The 18972-nt window shown below is 33.3% G+C and overlaps 1 protein-coding gene across 2 annotated transcripts in view; it reads right to left on the bottom strand.

Annotated features, from left to right (window-relative positions):
• Window positions 1-6044: 6044 nt before the first annotated feature.
• LOC130902335 (carbonic anhydrase 2-like) overlaps window positions 6045-18972 on the bottom strand; it is a 48751-nt gene continuing 35823 nt past the window's right edge. For both annotated transcript variants that reach the window (XM_057814411.1, XM_057814412.1), the window contains exons 3-7: window positions 14735-14926; window positions 12307-12425; window positions 11241-11336; window positions 9112-9333; window positions 6045-7001 (exon numbers count right to left, since the gene is read on the bottom strand). In XM_057814411.1, coding sequence (XP_057670394.1) covers window positions 6864-7001; window positions 9112-9333; window positions 11241-11336; window positions 12307-12425; window positions 14735-14926 — 767 coding nt within the window. In that variant the 3' untranslated portion in view covers window positions 6045-6863. The remainder of the gene's footprint in view (window positions 7002-9111; window positions 9334-11240; window positions 11337-12306; window positions 12426-14734; window positions 14927-18972) is intronic.

Here is an 18972-nt window from a genome sequence, read left to right as displayed (position 1 = left end):
GAAATGTTTTTAATTTTCATTCCGTTGTTGTTGCCTAGCAGCAGGAGATCAATCTCTAACGAGCACACGGGATTTTCATCAAGCTGGAGATGAGCCTCGTTTCGAACATAATCCTATCGGGAAACGTCGTTCTCTTATGTTGTACCTTCTTCGTTGAGCTAGTTTTGTTGCAATTTTAAGTTCCTGCCTCTGGTATAAAATATAAGTAGAACGAAACGATGTTGACGAATGTAAGCTGAATAAATGAAAACATTTTATAACGAGCTAAATAATTTTTTCACATTCTATTGAATTTATTTCAAGTCACTTATTTATCTTAATAACTCGACGAATTTCCAATTAACCATCTTTAATTAAAGAATAATGATTCCTGAGGTATAAAATTGCCAATGGCAATTTAGCCAATTAGTTTAATTAGGGAATAATTTCATGGGTTTTACAAAAATCCATTTTTCAGTACAGTTCAATTAGCCATAATGAATAGAATCAAGATGTAATGATTTGATTTTAATCAGCAACTGAAATAAATTTGAACATAGCAGGATCCACAAAGTGGAAATATAAATGAAATTCAAAATAATTCATTTGAAAAATTGACTTATCTCTCTTCCATGGCTGCATTGCGTTATTTAGTAGTTTAATACCAATTCTTTCTTGCTTTTTTCCTGATATAATGATTCCCTCTTACATCTGTCTTTACGCCTCTTATGTTATTGGTTATTGGTTGTTCGTGGTAGATGCCGTGCTCATTATCCCAATAAGCAATTCACCTTTACTAAAATCAGACATCACATGGGCTCATACAAACTTAGTAAAAGCCACAGTTTTTGCAAAACACCAATCTCGGCTCCAGATAATAATAACGATGAAAATATAAAAAGTTATCTTGAATCACCATGCCAAATACCTCCATATACCTAACCATTGATGACATTTACCCCGTCAGAGGTTCGACAACAAATAAAATTTCTAAATCTCAAGAAAGCTCCTGGGTATGATCTAAGAACAGGGGAACTACTACAGGAGGTACCAAGAAAAGCAGTGGGGTTGTTAACAGTAATCTGCAATAGTATATTACGCCTCCGATACTATCCAATATAATAGAAGTACGCACAGGTTATTACGATTCAAAAACCTAGCAAACCTGCAACAGAAGCTAGTTCATATCGCCCTATCTTCCGATATTACAGTTGTTCCCATAAACGAACTCATACAACAGCACCAATTCGGTTTCAGATTGGAACACTCCACAATTCAACAATGCCACAGAATAGTTAACTTAATTAAAACAACCCTAGAAGAAAAAAAGTGTGTCCTGGAGTATTTGTCGATATACAATAGGCGTTCGACAGTTTTTGGCATCGTCGTATCATCTACAAACTTAAAGAAACAAGATATATACTCAAATTACCATACTATAGGATCTGGAGTTCCTCAGGGTAGCGTACTAGACCCATTTCTGTATCTGATATTCACAGCAGACGTTCCATAAACTGGCAAGTAACCTTTATAGACGACTTGGCAATTATTGCAATAAATGTAGTCCCAACTGTAGCTGCAGAAAAAGTACAAAACAAAAATGGCTCCTCAGTGGAAAATTATCGTCAATTCCAGTAAATCAGAGCAAATAATAATTACAACAAGAAAATTTGTTTCTCCACAACTGTTCATCAATAATATTACCATTCCGTTAAAAGTACTTGAGGTTGCATTGGTACGGAAAACCTACATGGAAAACACAAAACAAAAACAAGAGAAAACAGTTAGAGTTGAAATTAAAAAATATTCACTGGCTACTGAACAAAAGGTCTTAACTAAGACTCGAAAATAAATTGCTCATCTACAAAACTATATTCATACCAATCTGGTCGTATGGAATAGAACTATGGGGCTGCAGTAAACCTTCAAATACGAAGATACTCCAAATATTCCAATCCAAAACACTCCGTATGTTGAGTGAAGCCCCCTGTACCTTACTAACCAAACAATTCATAACGATCTGAACATCCCACTAATCAAAGATGTAATAAAGAACTTTTCCACGGGATACAAAAATAGACCCAATGACAAGAACAATTAAGTAATTAATAATCTATTCAACCAGCTCCTAGCAAAGAGAAGATTGAAGAAAATATGGCCAGGGGATCTCTCACAATAAATACTCTCAGAGTAAAGTCACTTTGATGACACAATTTAATGTGGATGCGTCTATCTCATCCAAATTTCTTACGGTATATATTTGTTTTGTCTAGCGTGGAGCTTCTTTATGAACTCAAGCTTCAATTTTCAGTATTTACAAATTTACGTGATGGCAATATCAACTCATCGAACGTTCTATTATTTAGGAGGAGTACTAATTTTCCAGGGCTGTTTCTTCGATGGCTCAGATATTCTACATTTACTTTTAGACCTGCTTCGTTTCAGTTCAATTTCTCTGCTTGTGACAAAATTCTGGGGTTCCATGTACTCTAGTCTCTTTATAAACGGTGGCCAGAGCTAGTGCGAATAGAGGCTTGTATTCTTTTGTCTATTATCACTGACCGTGTGGTCGTTGTCGATGGTACTAACAGCACTTCTGAAACCAGTTCTCATGAATTGAAAATTAATGAATAATCATTTGTCAACTCATTATAATTATTCGTAGCGTATTTAAACAACTAACTACTAAGTATAGTACAAATTGGAAGCACTTTATCTACATTACTTCTGATGAACTAACCAAGGAGGTCTGAAACATTGCTAAAAAAATCACAATATAGGGGTTGGAATGGACAATAGACTACCACCGTACAAATCGCCTGGTACAGATGGTTAACAATTATGCAGGATTGAATGAAGATGATTCTTCGTTATTTGCTGAAAAGGTAAAGATCACCTTAAGCAGTCTAGCACCAGATGAATAACCCTAAATAGATAAATAGGCCTCAAGGAACTTCCATACAAAAATTATAAAGTGAGTATGGGGTTTAATCTGATCGTTTAGATCTATTTTAACCTTTTTTCACTAAAAACCGTCGAAAAGGAGATAATTATAATAGAATAAAGAATATTAAGAAGAAAACAACTAAAAAATGCTCTGCGTCAGATTACTGAAGTCATCAAAACACTTACTAAAAATTGTGAATATATTTTTTTAAATAAAGCATTCTTCTTCGTGATATGCGCCTTCCAGGATATACCGGAAGCTTTGACAACACATTTGCCTGTCAGGAAATCACACGAAAAGCATGTATGTAATATAGTCATAAAATATATTTTCATATTCAATTTCTATTATTTTAAAATTCATTTTCGTTTTCTCTTGCATTTATTTTTGCAATTTTTTTAGACCGTGGATTTTGGAGCACCGTGAAGTAATTGAAAAAGCGTCAGTGGTGTGCAAGGATAACTTTATGACCCGCTGCAGCAATAACTTCAACTTCGGAGTAGGTTATCTATTGTACAAAAACGAAATCTCGAAATGCAGATTTCTATTTCCTAGAAAGTGTATCAGGATCGCGAAGACTGAGGCGTAAGCCATCAAGTGATGGAAATTGCATTACCGAGGGTCGCAGCGAAAATGTAATTTCCTTCAGACGCCTCGAAGATTTTATACAGGCGTCTTATCTTGAAGCGCTTCACGTGAATATTTAAATTGTTTTATTAAAGTAGGTTGTTTCCTTTGTTGTGTCTAACTAAATGAATTAATTGGTTAGTTTAACGTTTTAACTTGCTTATAATATATTTTCTGCTGGAATTTCTGTTTGAGTTTCGGAAATTCGAATATGTGATTCTAAACAACTCATTTATATAGTTGTCTCCATTTATTTCAGTATCGCTAAATTACAAAAACATAACCAACACACTGGAAAATCTCCTTGTTTCGAAACTAAAGTATTATATAATGGGATTGGTACTTCATTTATATTGCTAATCGATAAATAGGAATTGGAGTCAATTTCTCGGGGCACTCAGCGATTCAGTACTCAGACATCTTAATGAATTGGAGTACAAATTATAATTTACTTCGAGTGCTTAGCGAATAAGTCTATATATATATATATATGTCTCCTTGATTTCGCACTTTTTTCTAAGGTCTCCCCTCGAGCACACCGGAGAAGAGCGTGGTTGAACACTAGAATTTCCTTCTCACCTTTATACTCGGACATTGAGCGTGATGCTTGAGGTACTTTGCTGTATACCATGCCATGCCAGTACCTTGGATCCCCTTCAAAGAGAGTTTTGGTGTTTCACATGCCAGTGGTTTCTAGATACCTGTTCAGAAAACGGTCTTCTCCTCTTTCATTTAATTTTTTTGGACATTCTCGCATCAAGGAGCCCTCACAAAATGGACATATTTAGTTCCAAGAGACTCGAGAGCTTGTCAGCTGTCGTATCAGATATAGATGCATTTTTCTCTGTGATTTTGGTTAATTCTCTATTCTGCGCAGGTTCAAATGGAATATATCGTTGCTTGAAAGATTCTAACAAGAAATAAGAGCTTTTTGTTTTCGACCAGTCACTACAAAAAGCTGATGTTAAGATTGGTAACATCATTTTGATGACAAAAGTGATAACTAAGGGTAACTGACTCTTATAAAAGGTTATATATCTGACCCACCACTATCAGTTAGCCATCAAGCGTAAACCAATATACATCTGCGTTAACAAAAAACAAGAATTCTATTGCAACAAGGCCAAAGTCAGCGAGAAGTGGACAGTGTGCTGAACATGAGTCAGTCTGCTGTTTCCATAGTTTACCATCGTTACCAAGAGACTGGTATTTCTCATCCGTTCTTGATAATTCTTCCATATCCATCAGATAAAATCCTACACACTTCGTCAATCCTCGTTGTTGCAGGTTTTCTGCCGTTTCCCGTTACAAAAAATGAAAAAAAGTAGATAAAACTTATCAAAGACTCAAACCTCAAAACGAAAAGAACCGTTTTTACTTGCAAGCTCTCTTTTCGCTTTCTTCTAGCAAAAAATCCTAAATTATCGCTTATTCTCCTCCAAAAAAATTAGTAAACACATCCCCTCGCAACCACCACAGCCCTAGCCCTCCAGAGGAGCAATTCATATATCAGGGCGCACTCCAACAAACTCCCCTATCAAAATTTTTCTTTAATTCACCAAATTCTTCCTCATTCTCTCGAAGACACAGTTCCGGAAGAAAAAGATGCACATCGAAAAGAGATTACCAACAAGAGCTCAAAGAAATGAGACGAGTGGCTGTACAGTAAAAAGAAGAGTAAAGCAGCCTAAAAATTTAGATACTGACCCAAATTATTCCCAACCCACCAAGCAGCATATTTATGAGTTACCAAAGAACACATTTATTAGAATACAGAACAAGGGGGCTCCATTATCTTCTCAAACGAAAACAAAGTGTGTTTGCATGGTAGCAATAGAAGAGGAGGATCCTACAAAAGACCTTGAGGAATATTTGCGTGATGCTGCATAAAAGAAAAAGTGGCTTGTGGAGGTTGTTCCTGGATGAATAGGGAAGGAATCTCAATTGTAGTACAAAACTGAATTGGTTTTTATTGAATGGTGGCCGTGGAGCGGGAGGATCGACGAACCAATACATAGGAAAAGTTTTGGGGATCACGTCATTCCCTCCGTCAATTCATCATAATTCAGGACAATACCCGTCCACATATTTTTGGTTCTGTATGGCAGAATTTACAGAATGTTAAACTTGCCGCTAAGTGTTGGCCAGCACCTAGTCCGGAATTAAATCCCATCCAGCATTTATTATATGAATTAAAGAGAAAAGTTCGTTGTAGAAATCCTGCACTAGCCACGAAATCCTACCTAAAAACGGCGAGTAAAGAAACTTTTTCGATCCATGAAAAAGTCATTGGAAGCTATTTGGGTCAGGGAAGGGGGTACTAAATATTGATTTTGACAAAATTCAGCTTGTATCTTCTTTTATGAACTTAAGCGTACGACTTTCCGTTTTTTTATTTTTGAGATTGTATTACATAGAAATATTATTATTGCATCTCTGACATTTTTTTAACAGGAGATATGCGAATCCGGAACAAATTAAAAGTCATATAATAATCTCATATTTTTATTATTAATTTTCTATATAATCTTCACAAGAAGGATAACAATTTTTGGTGATAATATCATGAAATATCCATAATTCACCCTAATATCAATAGCAACAACGTCATTAATGCAAATCTATTTGACAAATAATTTAAAATTTTGTAAAACCAGTCTTGTTAATTTAAGTAAGCACAAATGACATTGTATATTCCAAATATAATTCTATGATATATAAATATAGTTATTGCATCTCTGATTAAGTTTATTAAAATCAATATTACATAAAGTGCACTATTAGACATATCGTTACATAAATAGCTTACAATAAGCAAAATTCGATTTCTACTTATACAAAGTTACTACAACAGATTTATTCAAATCTATATCAAAGTGTTTTTCTGTTCTTGAATCTTGTTCAATCAAAAATCTAAAATGTTAGTCGAGTGACCACTTTGTATATATTTATTGTCGAAATTAGAATATAAAACGGTGCTACAATACAAACCAGTTATTTCACATATATTTGACATGGATATAATTTGAATTTAGAATTTTATTATTTTTTTTATCCAATTTAAAAAGTTTGATTCGTAGAAATCCAAAATTGATAACAATCCAAATTAGAACAAAGTATCTATAATCTTCGCCAGCTAACACACAAAGGTGTGTTCTTTAAAAAGGTTGTATAATGTAGTTTCTTGATGGTAAAACCAACAAAAAACTTATACATATACATCCTCGTAGGCATAGCATACTGCTTTTCTTATTATATTTCAAATATTTGTGAAATATTTTTTGTTGCCATACTTTCATTCAATTTCTGCTTAGCGGTATTCTTTCACTTGTCTTAGACCCAATGGTACTGTAGGTCTGAAGTTCTTCTTTATATATCCATCGCATTCTTCGACACAACATTTACCATCTTCCTTATTAAATTTCTTAATTTGTCTAAAAGCGTGTAACTGAAAATGAAGAATAAAAGAGGTTAGTGATATTCTATCATATCTAGAAAATGATTTCTTGTACTAAAAACTACTTAAGATGTAGAGAAAAATGAAATATGTTCATTCCTCTTATGAACAATCAGTTTTCGGTGAGTATGCACTGATTTAATATAGTTTACATAGCTATTAATCTGTTGAAAATGTACATAAAATCACTAGATAACAAAATAACGCAGGTATGAACAACCTTTGTTTGGTTGACGGCGCAGTTTCAATACTTAATTAGATTAGTATTAGCATAATGTTTATCCAGAATTTCCGTACACAGTGTTTATCTTCTCTTTCATTTGCGAAGTCGATGGTAGGAAACGTTTCTTATAACCCTCGTATATGCTAAACTGTGTTTTGTTGTCTTTGAATCAGATCAAATCTTCCAATTGATTGAATAACTATATTTTGATGCCAAATTTTATTTGCAAATACATCTAAACCAAACCAAACAACGTACAAAGAGAATCATAATTTTGAATCATGCTCTACACGAATCTCATTACGTATTTATCCAATTACGAGGTCTGGCTATTAAATAACGAGATTAGTTAAGAAAAAGGTTTTTATTATAAAAATTATTCTAGATTCTATATCGCCACACACCTTTCCAGACGTTTTTTCCATTTATCAAAGCAGTGCTGGAAGATATCTTTGGTGAGGACCTTTAGGAGCTCTGCCGTTTTTTGCTTTACGGCTTCTATCGACACTCAAATTGGTTCCCTCTCAACGCAGACCTTTTTCTAACCTCTCAAGGAAATCTGAGCAGACCCGTTGACGCAAGAGTTTTTGGTCGGGAGTCAGATTTTGTGTCACCAATTTCGCACAGACTTTTGTCATGTGTAATGTAATTTCTCGTGTAAAATTTTTCTAACCGTTTCTTTATCGACGTTTAAAGCCTAGGCAAACATCCGGATGCTCATTCGAATATCTGCACGCAAATTTGGTTAATTTTGGTCACTGTTTCAGGAGTTGAAACAGTCACAGTGCGATCTAAGCGCTAGTCATCTTCAGAGCTCTCTCGGCCCTCACTAAAGCTCTTACACCACTCAAAAACACCCACACGAGGTAGAAAATTGTCCACATAAGCCTCTTGCAACAATTTATGGTGCTCAGTCGGAGTTTTTTTAATGAGAAATTTGAGATTGAAACGTTGCTTCTGTTTTCCTTCACACGTGGTTTTCGTGCACGAGAAAAAAGACCCGTTCGTAGACAAGATATCTAGATACCCAACGCACTACTCGTTTTTTACCTTACCCGTCTAGGGCGCCCTCTAGACACGCAGTCTCGTTATTTAATAGCCAGACCTCGTATATCTAATATAAACTCTATCTATAAAAATTTCAATTACTTTTAAATAGACAGCCTATTCTGTTGGAAACTGCGAAATAATAGAAATGTATCGGTTGAATTCTTGATATTGACAAACGTAAAACGTGCTCCACTTGCAGAAACTGAGAAACAAATTAAAGAACTACTTGTTTATTATTGATATGCTAATTGTCGAGATTATAAAAAAAAAGTAGATTTAACTTGTAAAAAAAGTAGATTTAACATCTTGAAACAATTATTCAATTATATTCATATCATTAAATATAATATATATTTTGAACGTAAGTGAATATATGTAGTAACATCATCTATTGGAGAGTAGTAGAACTAGAAACAGAGAAATCAATATACCGCAGATAATTACGTGTACATTTTAGTTCGCATAAAAATCTGCAGGTAGCGCCAGACGTTATGGAAATATGGGCTTAAAAAAATGATAGTATACAGGAAAAATTGAAATTGTTCAGTATAATAGTTGAATAATTTTACTTGTACTTGAACTAATTCTGCCGCTTCTTGAAGTACTATATTATATTACATATAAAAATTTGCACAATTACATTTTAGAAAGTTATCAGGTTATTCATTTTGGTTTTCTTGTGTATACTTAATATTTAGATTTTATGTAATTTGTATCTTTATTTAGTTATTTATATGTTTGTTTTCATTTTTTTTTTGGAAATTTCTCTCTTTCGTGCACTCTAAATTACTTGTGTGGAGTAAGTTAATTTTTGAATGATACACTTACTTGTTCTTCGGAGACTTCCAAAGGTTCTTTGAATACAATCCAAACGACACATTCCGAACAAGGAGGTGTAGTAAGAGATCCGTGGTATGTGTAGTAAGCGTTTTCTTTAGGAAGAAAAAGTTGAGGATCAATAGCTTCTGGTATTATAACAGTATCGTTTTTATGTTGTACTTGTTCCAGATATTTTGTAACTTTTTCTAGTTCATCGTTCTTTTTTCCCACCTGTAATTAGAAACGAACTTTATTGGTTCTCAAAACTACTAATAGATGGATAGGAACGTTTTTTAGTGGCAAGATCAAATTCGTATGGAGAATATAATTGGTAATGATCGTTAGAGTTACGAAATATAATAACATGAAACTTTTTTTTTCAAGATATTGAGAGCTGTTTTGGAATACTGTAACCTAGCCAAATTTGCTGTGGTGAAAAAAATATTTACATAAATAAAATGGAAGAAGGGAAGCAGGCTCCAATTGAGAGTTTAGTGAACCAAAACAGCTGAAATCGATTGTTGGATTTACTAAAATAAATGAAAACACCTTTTACATCTGACTAAGTTTTACTATTCTTTATACTAATCATATTACAATTAGAAAAATCCTATAATTAAGGACGGATCCAAAGGTATTTGCTGAGAGAATGCAGTAGTTGATTTACAATATTCTACATTTTTAATGTCACATAGATCCGGCTTTGAGATATGGCAACACTGATGTGAATATGTCAAATCTGACATTTCCATCATAAAGTTTGACATTTTTAATGGTTAACGTACTCAGGACAAGCGGTCGCGAGCTTTTCGTACGATGATTTTCTGTCTTTCGACTTTTGGTGATGAAGCACCATCACGAGTCGCCGTGTTTCGCTGGTTTATCGTATTCAATCGTGGTAGTGATTTGCTACAGGATGAATTTCGTGAAGCTCGTCTGAAATCGACTGTTGGGGCAGAAACTTACATGCTGTGGACATATCAAGATCGTAAAACGACATACTATGAAATTGAGGCATACTTGTGCATTAGTTCCACTCCACAAATTCATGAAAATGTGACTATCAAAAAGATTTGTTTGCATTGGATGCCGCATAATTTGATAATAACTCAAAAAGAAAAGAAATGATGAAAAAATTCAATCGCGGTGTGTCGAACGACGTCTATAAGATCGTGATAGGCGACGAATCATAAATCTTTGCATATAAACATGTAACTAAACAATCAACTCTACGCGACTTTCATGAAGAGGTAAATCCAACAAAAGTTGTTCGCGCACGAAACATGTTTGTTTTTTCGTAATAACTGGACATTAGAGCAACGTAGAACGGTCAATACTGAATGGTACAAAAGTATTTGTTTGCCAGAATTATTCGCAAAAAATCAGGGAAAACAATCGCAAGAGAGGTATCATTATTCGCGGCGACATCGGTTCAAACAAAAACGTTTTTGAACAGACGAATTGATGGCCGTACAGTTCTTGTTTGGCACCCAATGATTCATTCTTTGCGAGATTAGCGTTTTTCTACACCTGAAGAAGCGTCTAAATCACTTGTTTTGGAGGTACCTCAATCGGAATGGAAAAAATGCTTCGACAATTGGTTCAAGCGCAAGAAAAGTTGTATTGATCTTAATGGATAATATTTTGGAAAAAAAGTGAAGCCATATTCAATCATAAATATCATATCAAAACTTAAGAATCAATCCTCGTATTGATTAGAAAATCAAAGTATCATTGTTGACCCCGAAATCCACAAATGAGATGAAGTTGTAAGAATATGTTGAGAGTTGTTGTTGGGTTGAGGAAAACGAAGTTAAAAATGGTTGTGTCGACTCGTAGTATTAAAATATTATGTTAAGACAGATGAGTTTAAGTTTGGACGAAGCTGGCCAAATTTGAATTTAGTAACCACTCAAACTTATAGTTTCATATAAAATTTCATTATCACATTTTCCAGTTTCTGTTTAACTAATTATTATCTTAATCTCCATATTTACATCGATTTTCAGCCACCTTGTATGCTAATTTGGAATAATGCTAATAGTAAACTTTTCGATTTATCTGAAATTAATTTAAATGGTAATTTTTTGCTGGTAACTTATTACTCTTTCTGTAATTTGATCGATAAATGTACTCACCTTAAAAAACACTCCCAGTACACAAAGGCCATCAGGGTCATTGGCCGCTTCTTGAATACTGGAATATTTCGTTGAATTCCAATGAACCAAATGTAACTATAATGAAATTTTGCATTTAGTTGAGTCATATAAGTAAAAAACTAATATTTAATAATGAAAATAAAAACAACTTCAGTCACAGGTAAATATAATAACTAAGTATAACTGTAATGTGAATAAGTAAATTAAGAAGGCACCTAAATAGTTTTTTTGATTTACCATACAAATAAATACAAAAACACTCAAACAAAATGAAGATACATTGTCATATTCAGGAAAGTAATCAATTATTTTCTTATTATACATATTTGTAGTACAATCTATATGTTATATTAAGTCAGAAACTGAATTTTTTGATTTCTGCAACTTGTTATATAATGTTTTTAATACGTTTAGATTTTAACAAAAAGGAAGAGGTATAGCTAAACTATATAAACTACTAGCAGGCCCAGCCACGCGTAGCTGTGGCTGAGTGATTAAAAAGGATGTATAGTGTGTTGTCTAAGAAAATATATCACATTAAAGTGTGGCGACATCTATGAGGTACAACGTTGATGATCAGTTCATTACTAATTATTAATTATTGAGACCATTAATTTAAATAAGAACTATCCTAACATTTAAGTTGGACCAAATTACATATATATGCCAACTTTCATGAATATCAGTTGACTTCTTTTTGAGTTCACGAAGAAAGTGTGAGGTAAGGAGAATCGTTCAAGACCAGATCAAACACGAGAAGTTTTGTCAAATAATTTGAGAAATCCCTTTCAGTATTGAATAGACTGCCTTAAAAAGAAAGGTAACCAAGAAATGAAAGAAGAATTGTTGCTGCAGCAAGCAATACTTTAGAATGTTGTAAAAGTATGGCCGAAGAATATGGTGTAAATATTTACTAGGGAGGATTAAAAAATATTCACCTTCCCGCTAGCACGTGCCACGACCATGCAGCGTGCATGGTCGTGGTCTCGCAGGGTCTTTTTTCATGGGGAAAAAAGTAATTTCTAAAACCTTCTCACAAACTTACTTCAGCTGCAAAATGTTCACCGTTGATAGTATGTTCAGATCCCTTCTCATTTGTTTCACCCCAGTGACAATGAAATTGGTCCAAAACGTATTCTGCTTGAAGAGGTCCACCTTTCAAAACTAAAAAAAAATATTTGATTGACCACACTGTAGACTATAAAAGCGTAGTCGGTCGAAATTAATGATCATAATTTCAGAATGCATTTTACCGGATTTATATTCTCAATAAAACAGATTCTAAATAAATTCAAAATCTATTTTTGAACTAAGACGAGTAAGCGACTTGTTTTTGGTTTCGAAAAATGTTTGGTTTTGAAAATTATTGGAACCGTGGGAATAATAACAATAATTCATGTTTTTTTTTATTAATATATTGAAAATACCAAACAGATGCAATCGAGTTTTTAAATACAAGCCATATTTTTACACCGTTAGAATTGTTTCATTAGGATTAAAATTGATAATTATCGGAAGAATTTGTAGGTTTGCTGGAAGAAATAAGACCGGGGATGTAAGCTCGTAGCGAACGCCCAAACTGGCAAGCAAACGCCTTAGGGCGTAGTTATACAGGGTCCGTGCATTTTTTTTAGTTTTAGTTTAATCATATAGTGATATGTCATATTTAATAATCATTCGGAAAAACTAAAATTCAATAAATCCAATATATTTCTTTGTTTAATTTTTTTAATTTTTTTCTTGTATGAGTAGGTCATAACTTTTCTCTTAAAAAAACGCAGTAATTACACATAAAGGATTGGATCCTATCGCCTTTGGTACCGAATTTCCATTGTTCTGATATCTTGATGGAATCTTTCACCCTGATTGTTACTGACACCTCAAATTTTCATAAAAATATGCTAAATGGAAATGAAGAATACGGAGTTTCAATTATATTGGGCAGCTATCTAAATTCAAAAGTTCATTAGCTGAATGTTTCTAGTTTGCTTTTATTCTTGCCCAAAAATCCCCTCGCGAAACTGACTAATGAGTTTCAAGCGACATGGTAAGCGTTTCTATAAATCTATACAATCAATATCGCCCTCCTTCAACTTGGCGCCACTTAATTAGAGAAAGACTTGTGTCTTCTTAACTTTTTTTATACATAGCCTCCACGAAGTTATTCATCAGTCCTTGTTCAATGTGAAGTGGAGGTAAAATGAAATTTTTGAATCTAAAAGAGGGACGTATTTAATATTTTGAGATCCTGGTTGGAAATAGGACCTTTCCGGCCTAATTTGACCCACGTAGTATTCATGCAATATACGACGCTTTTACAAACAAATAAAACAGCGATCGTAAACCCACTTAGTCTTACTGAAATTGCGATAACTTTAAAATCACCGCATTCCTGCCACTTTTAGCAAAAAAAAAACATAATTTTGTAGGTTTCTTTCATTGTCATTGAATTTGCAACTGGCATAGATGGAAATTTGAAATTTCACATCGATTTTCTGCTTCAAGTCATCGTTATGAAAAAAATCACATAATAAATCGTCCATATTGTGAAATGTACAAAAAGTAGCATTTCTTTTACTAAAAATTATGATCTGTCAACTTCCTGAAATAGTCACTTAGATCACGTACCAAATCATTTAATTATTTTTAAACAATCAAAGAGAAGAACGTGGAGTTAATATACAGTTCCTAGGAGCTTCCTGCCCGTTATTATCTCAATTCTTCCCATAAAACAATACATTGATAATACAAAGGCGCCATTGGTACTGGTAAGTGTCCATTGTAAGGAAAAGGTCTGATGAAAGATTGCAAATTTGGTTATCCAATCCAACACTTTTCTTTTTTGGAATATTGTTATGTATATGTCATATAAAATTGACATCATCAAAATGGTTAGTGGGTTCCCATCATATCATTTGAACTGCAAAAGGCGTATTACTTCTCTTCTTTGTTAAACCAATGACACGCTACATCTGACACTTATGGGGAGCCCATTGTTTGTCTTGGTCTTAAATTACAACACCAAAATTCATGAGATAAGCCTTTTTCACATTATCAAAAGGTGGTTTGGGTTGTGATTTCACCAAAAGTTCTTCACAAATGTAACAAAACTTGTCAGGAATTTTGCTGCAGCCTGTAAGACCATTCAGAACCTTTCAGATTAAAACTCAAATATTAACTAAATAAGAGAATAAATAACCTACTCTATAAAGTATTTTTGTTTATAAATATACTAACTACAAAAAGAGCAAGTTTATTTTTTTGATAGAGTATTCGCAATTCATAAAGGGTGCCCTGTTCAAAAAATACATTTGTTTCGTGAAAGAGAAATCGAAATATTAATTAATTACATTACTTTATCAACACACCGTGAAAAATATTTTCGAAAGATGCCATAGATAAGTGTGTCGGTCAAATAACAGGCATAAATAAAATTGGCAATACTCCTAAATCAAATTAAAAATAAATCTTACTTGACCCATTTCCTTTTACTGTCACTTTCCATGCAGATCCAGTATTTTGTAATTTAGTCGAAGATTCCGGTTTGTATTTCCATTGTAATCTTTCATCGCTAGTTATTTTCATTACATTAACAGGTGAGATGTCAATTGGACTTTGCCGTTCACCAGCAGCATCCGGAAAATTGGATACCCAAGAATGAGGTCCTGAAACAAAACAACCTCCTTACTATTCCATTCATAGACAAAATTGACGCTTTCCAAAATAACACATATATCGAAATTTGTCGTAAAATTAGTACATTCTATATACACCAGATTAGAGAAAAAACAATCGTAATGGATTACGTAATAGTAAACACAGATAATAAGAAACTAAAGATAGACATAGGAATAGAACATCAAAACACCAATAAAGAAGAAATTCTATAAACAAAAATAATATAGGTGATTTTTCAGAATGATTTTCATTCATGTTCAAAATTATCACCTTTATAACTTAAGTTTTCAAGTAAATATTTATTTTGGTTATAGAATAATCAGAAATCACAGATATTCATATCAAACCGTTGTGAAGTGTGGGATTTATTACATCAGTTTGTTGCCACCGTACATTATTCTTCAGTATCAATTACTTTCACTAGTAGAGTTTTACTTTTTCGTAATTGTAGGTATGTATGTTTGATTAACTGTTACTATTTTAGTAAAAATTTTAATAAAAATTCTATATTTACCATTATTCAACATTTCTAACGTTTCCAGTGCTCTTATTTTAGAATTTTTAAACATATATGACACTTAAAGAGTAACAAATTTTCCCAAGCATTCTCGTTCTTCTTCAATCATATGTCTTACTCTCTAAATTAGAAGCTGCAAAACTTTTTTCCCCGTAAACCACTTTCAAAATACTTATTACTAGTTTTACAGAGAAATACTCTATTGTCAAAAAATTGTTACAATTTGTAGACAAACGCTTGTAAAAACTCGAAGCAAACATAAAAATAACTAAATAAACTAAAATTTCAATATATAGAAGAAACCCATAATAAGTAACAAAATTATAGGTAATAATTCGTATATTAAAAGTCCATAGTAAAAATTAAACCAGTACGCAGCTTGCCCGAAGCTAAATATTATTATTAGAATAGAAGTCATTTACAGAATAGAAGGTAAGTTCCAGTAAATATGCTCTCAAATTATTGCTGAATGCGGGAAAAGATGATATCGATTTGATTTCAATTGGCAAGTGATTGTGCATCTGATTGCATTGTAAACTATTGAGCCCTTAACTAATTCTGAACGTGGAGTAGGTAGGTAAAGGTCGTGCTCTGCATTTCTAAATGGATAGCCGTGCAACGACCTTCCTGTAATTAGAGAAGCGTGCTTACGAATTAGGCAAACGGATTCAAAGATAAATAAGGAAGGAAGAGTCAGAAATTCCTGGATAGAGCCATGCTGTAGAGTCAGAGTAAAAATCTAATAGCTCTCTTTTGTATTTTGAAGATTCGCTCAAATTGAGTGGCACCACACGTACCCCAGAAGGGTAAACTATTAAGGAGGTGGATAAGCTCAGTTCTTTTGAAACTGATCTCAGCGCAAAACAGGATGAACTTAATTTTTTAGGTAACACGGCAATATGTAACTCCCATTTTAAGCAATTGTCCATAACAAGCCATGAGAATTTCACGTCAATGGCGGTGTCAGAGAAGATTAGAATTGTACCATGATTTAAAAGTGATTATATCACTAGATATGGTCCTATGAAGTGCCGTAAGATCAGAGTTGCTCTAAGAGAAGCTAGTGTCGTCTGCAAATAGACATGTTTTACCACTGATGTCTAGATAGATAGGCGATGTCGCTTATAAACAGAAGAAGCAATATAGGGCCTAGTACTGAGCCTTGGAGCACTTCACATTCTATCGGTTTGCAAAAAGACATCGTCGTATCAACCAACCCTTACAAGCTGTCGTTTGTTGTTAATGAATCACCTATCATTTTATTTTTAAACAGAAATGATAATCTTTTTAGATAATGTGGGAAGGAACGCAAATGGGCAATTTAGTTGATACATTCACACCATATTACCGACTAGTAAAAAAATCAGATCTAACCATGTAAATTCAAGTACATTCCTGTTGTAGAGCTTCCCGTGGATCCCTGGAAGTGCACCTGGACCACTCCCGTAATTACTGCTTCAAATATGTCTAATAATAAATAAATGAGGAAAAGGAATTACAAACGAACCTCGATTACCTACTTTCATTATCAAATGCGTGTTTCAGCAGTTCTGCTGTTTATTTACACCGACTTTGAAAACATCAGATCACAGCATGCATTCTTAACAAATCCATATTTCGACGGTGTATCAATTGTTCCCTTATCTAATTTGTGATAGCAGTGACGATATTTAAAATGCAGCGATGCCTAACTCTTCTAGTTTCGTGGAATATTGAAGTATACACAGTGACCCTTTGTTTAAACAGAAGACTGATTTAGGAGGTACTACGAGAAACATCAAGAAAAATAATGGTAGATGAGTAAAAATGGAGACAACGGGAATTGAGTAGCTTATCAAAATGAAGAAATATTTATTGAAGCAATATAAATCATAATAAAAAAGACACTAACTAGAAGAAGAGCATGGAGAGATCATGTCAATAGAATGGACGACGATCGACTGACGAAAATCGCAAAGGAAGACAGACCCAATACAAGTAGACCGCCTGGAAGGCCACCAAAGCGCTGGTATCAGAGCTGGTCCTCGGAGTCACAACTTAGGCTGCCTCTTTGAAAACACAAGACATAGTCTTAAAATAAGAAGAAGAAGATGAAGAAGAAGATAAAAAAAGACAAATTTTGACTGAAAGAATATGAGTAAAATTTGGTACAAAAGGAAACTTGTATCGAAATCACTCAAAAAGTCAAAACAAAAAATGTATTAAAGGATATCTTATAACTTGAACGATCAATATCAAATGAAATAAACATAATTATTTCAATGAATCATCAATAAATGCAAAATACCAACTCAAAGGTTATTAATTATAATTATAAATGCAGGGAAACGACTTCAGTAGTAACGATTGTGAAATAATTACTTTAAATAAAGAATTATTGTTTGTTTTAATTTTCATAATCAGTTTTTTGTCATGTGGAATACGCTAATTAAGTGCGCTAATTAAGAAAGATAAATATTGTTTGTTTCAATGACTTCGTTTAATATATCTTAAACAGAATATTTGTATCCTCATCAACTTTCAAAGGCAAGTACTTCTCTTTTTATAAGTTTTTTTAAGACTTGTGGTGAGGCATATTTATTCAAATGAAGAACTAAGATGATAGTGAATTCTACGTTTTTTAGTTTACAAGTTCTTGACATGAAAATATTTCCTAAAATTGATTTATCCGCGAGAAATTTCACATATAAACATATATTTCATTTTATATAGGATGAATCATTAGTAATCACAATCGATAGTATTAGAAATAGTAATTGATTGTTGTTTTAGAATAAGAACGACACAATTTTGTGGTTTGAAAGAGATTTTTTAATTTTTTCTACCCTCCCCGAATTTCAATGCATTTGCTACAGTTATGCTCTAATCAATTAATTTAATACTCGTGGTGAGGAGCTAAACAACTCTCGAAATTTTTTCAGAAAAGTCAGGTATTGAAGTGTACTAGGTGCGGGGAATAGGGTGGATTTTGCAGCAGCCCTTGATTTGAACCTGACTTGATCACCTTTTTGTCCAATTTTTGGATGATAACTCGCTTTGTAGCGATATATACTGCCTATATTTCAGCCTCAATAGAAAATTAAGAAATATCAGAATCAATACTTTAAGAGGACATTAATTTTGTAGGTTGGTTAGGTGAAAAGTAACTTCTTTTATTGAATTCCCCAAAGTGTATTTTCTGAATAGCCTCAAACTATTCTTGAACTTTTCAACATGCTGTGCTCGGAGCTCTCCATTTAAAACTTTTGCGTTCGACTCTGGTGATGAAATTTCGCTAACAAGAACTTCTTATTTTCCTTCCTTGGTAAACTATTCCATCAGGAGCTTCTGTATTTGTGTGCAAATAATAATAATATAACTTTATTCATAAGTTATAGAATGGTTTTAACTACAATTAAAGGAAATAAGTACATGAAGCTGCCCACCTTTACCACTTGCTTGGTACGCCCATGCTCATAGTCAAATCTATTGAACTATGAAATAAGAATCGCAGAATTACCTCCGCTAATTATGTTA

The sequence above is a fragment of the Diorhabda carinulata genome, chromosome X (genome assembly GCF_026250575.1).
Source record: "Diorhabda carinulata isolate Delta chromosome X, icDioCari1.1, whole genome shotgun sequence".
In the NCBI taxonomy this organism is placed as follows: Eukaryota; Metazoa; Arthropoda; class Insecta; order Coleoptera; family Chrysomelidae; genus Diorhabda; species Diorhabda carinulata.
Note: the sequence above shows the minus strand (reverse complement) of the source record. Positions and strands in the feature narration are given on the sequence as shown.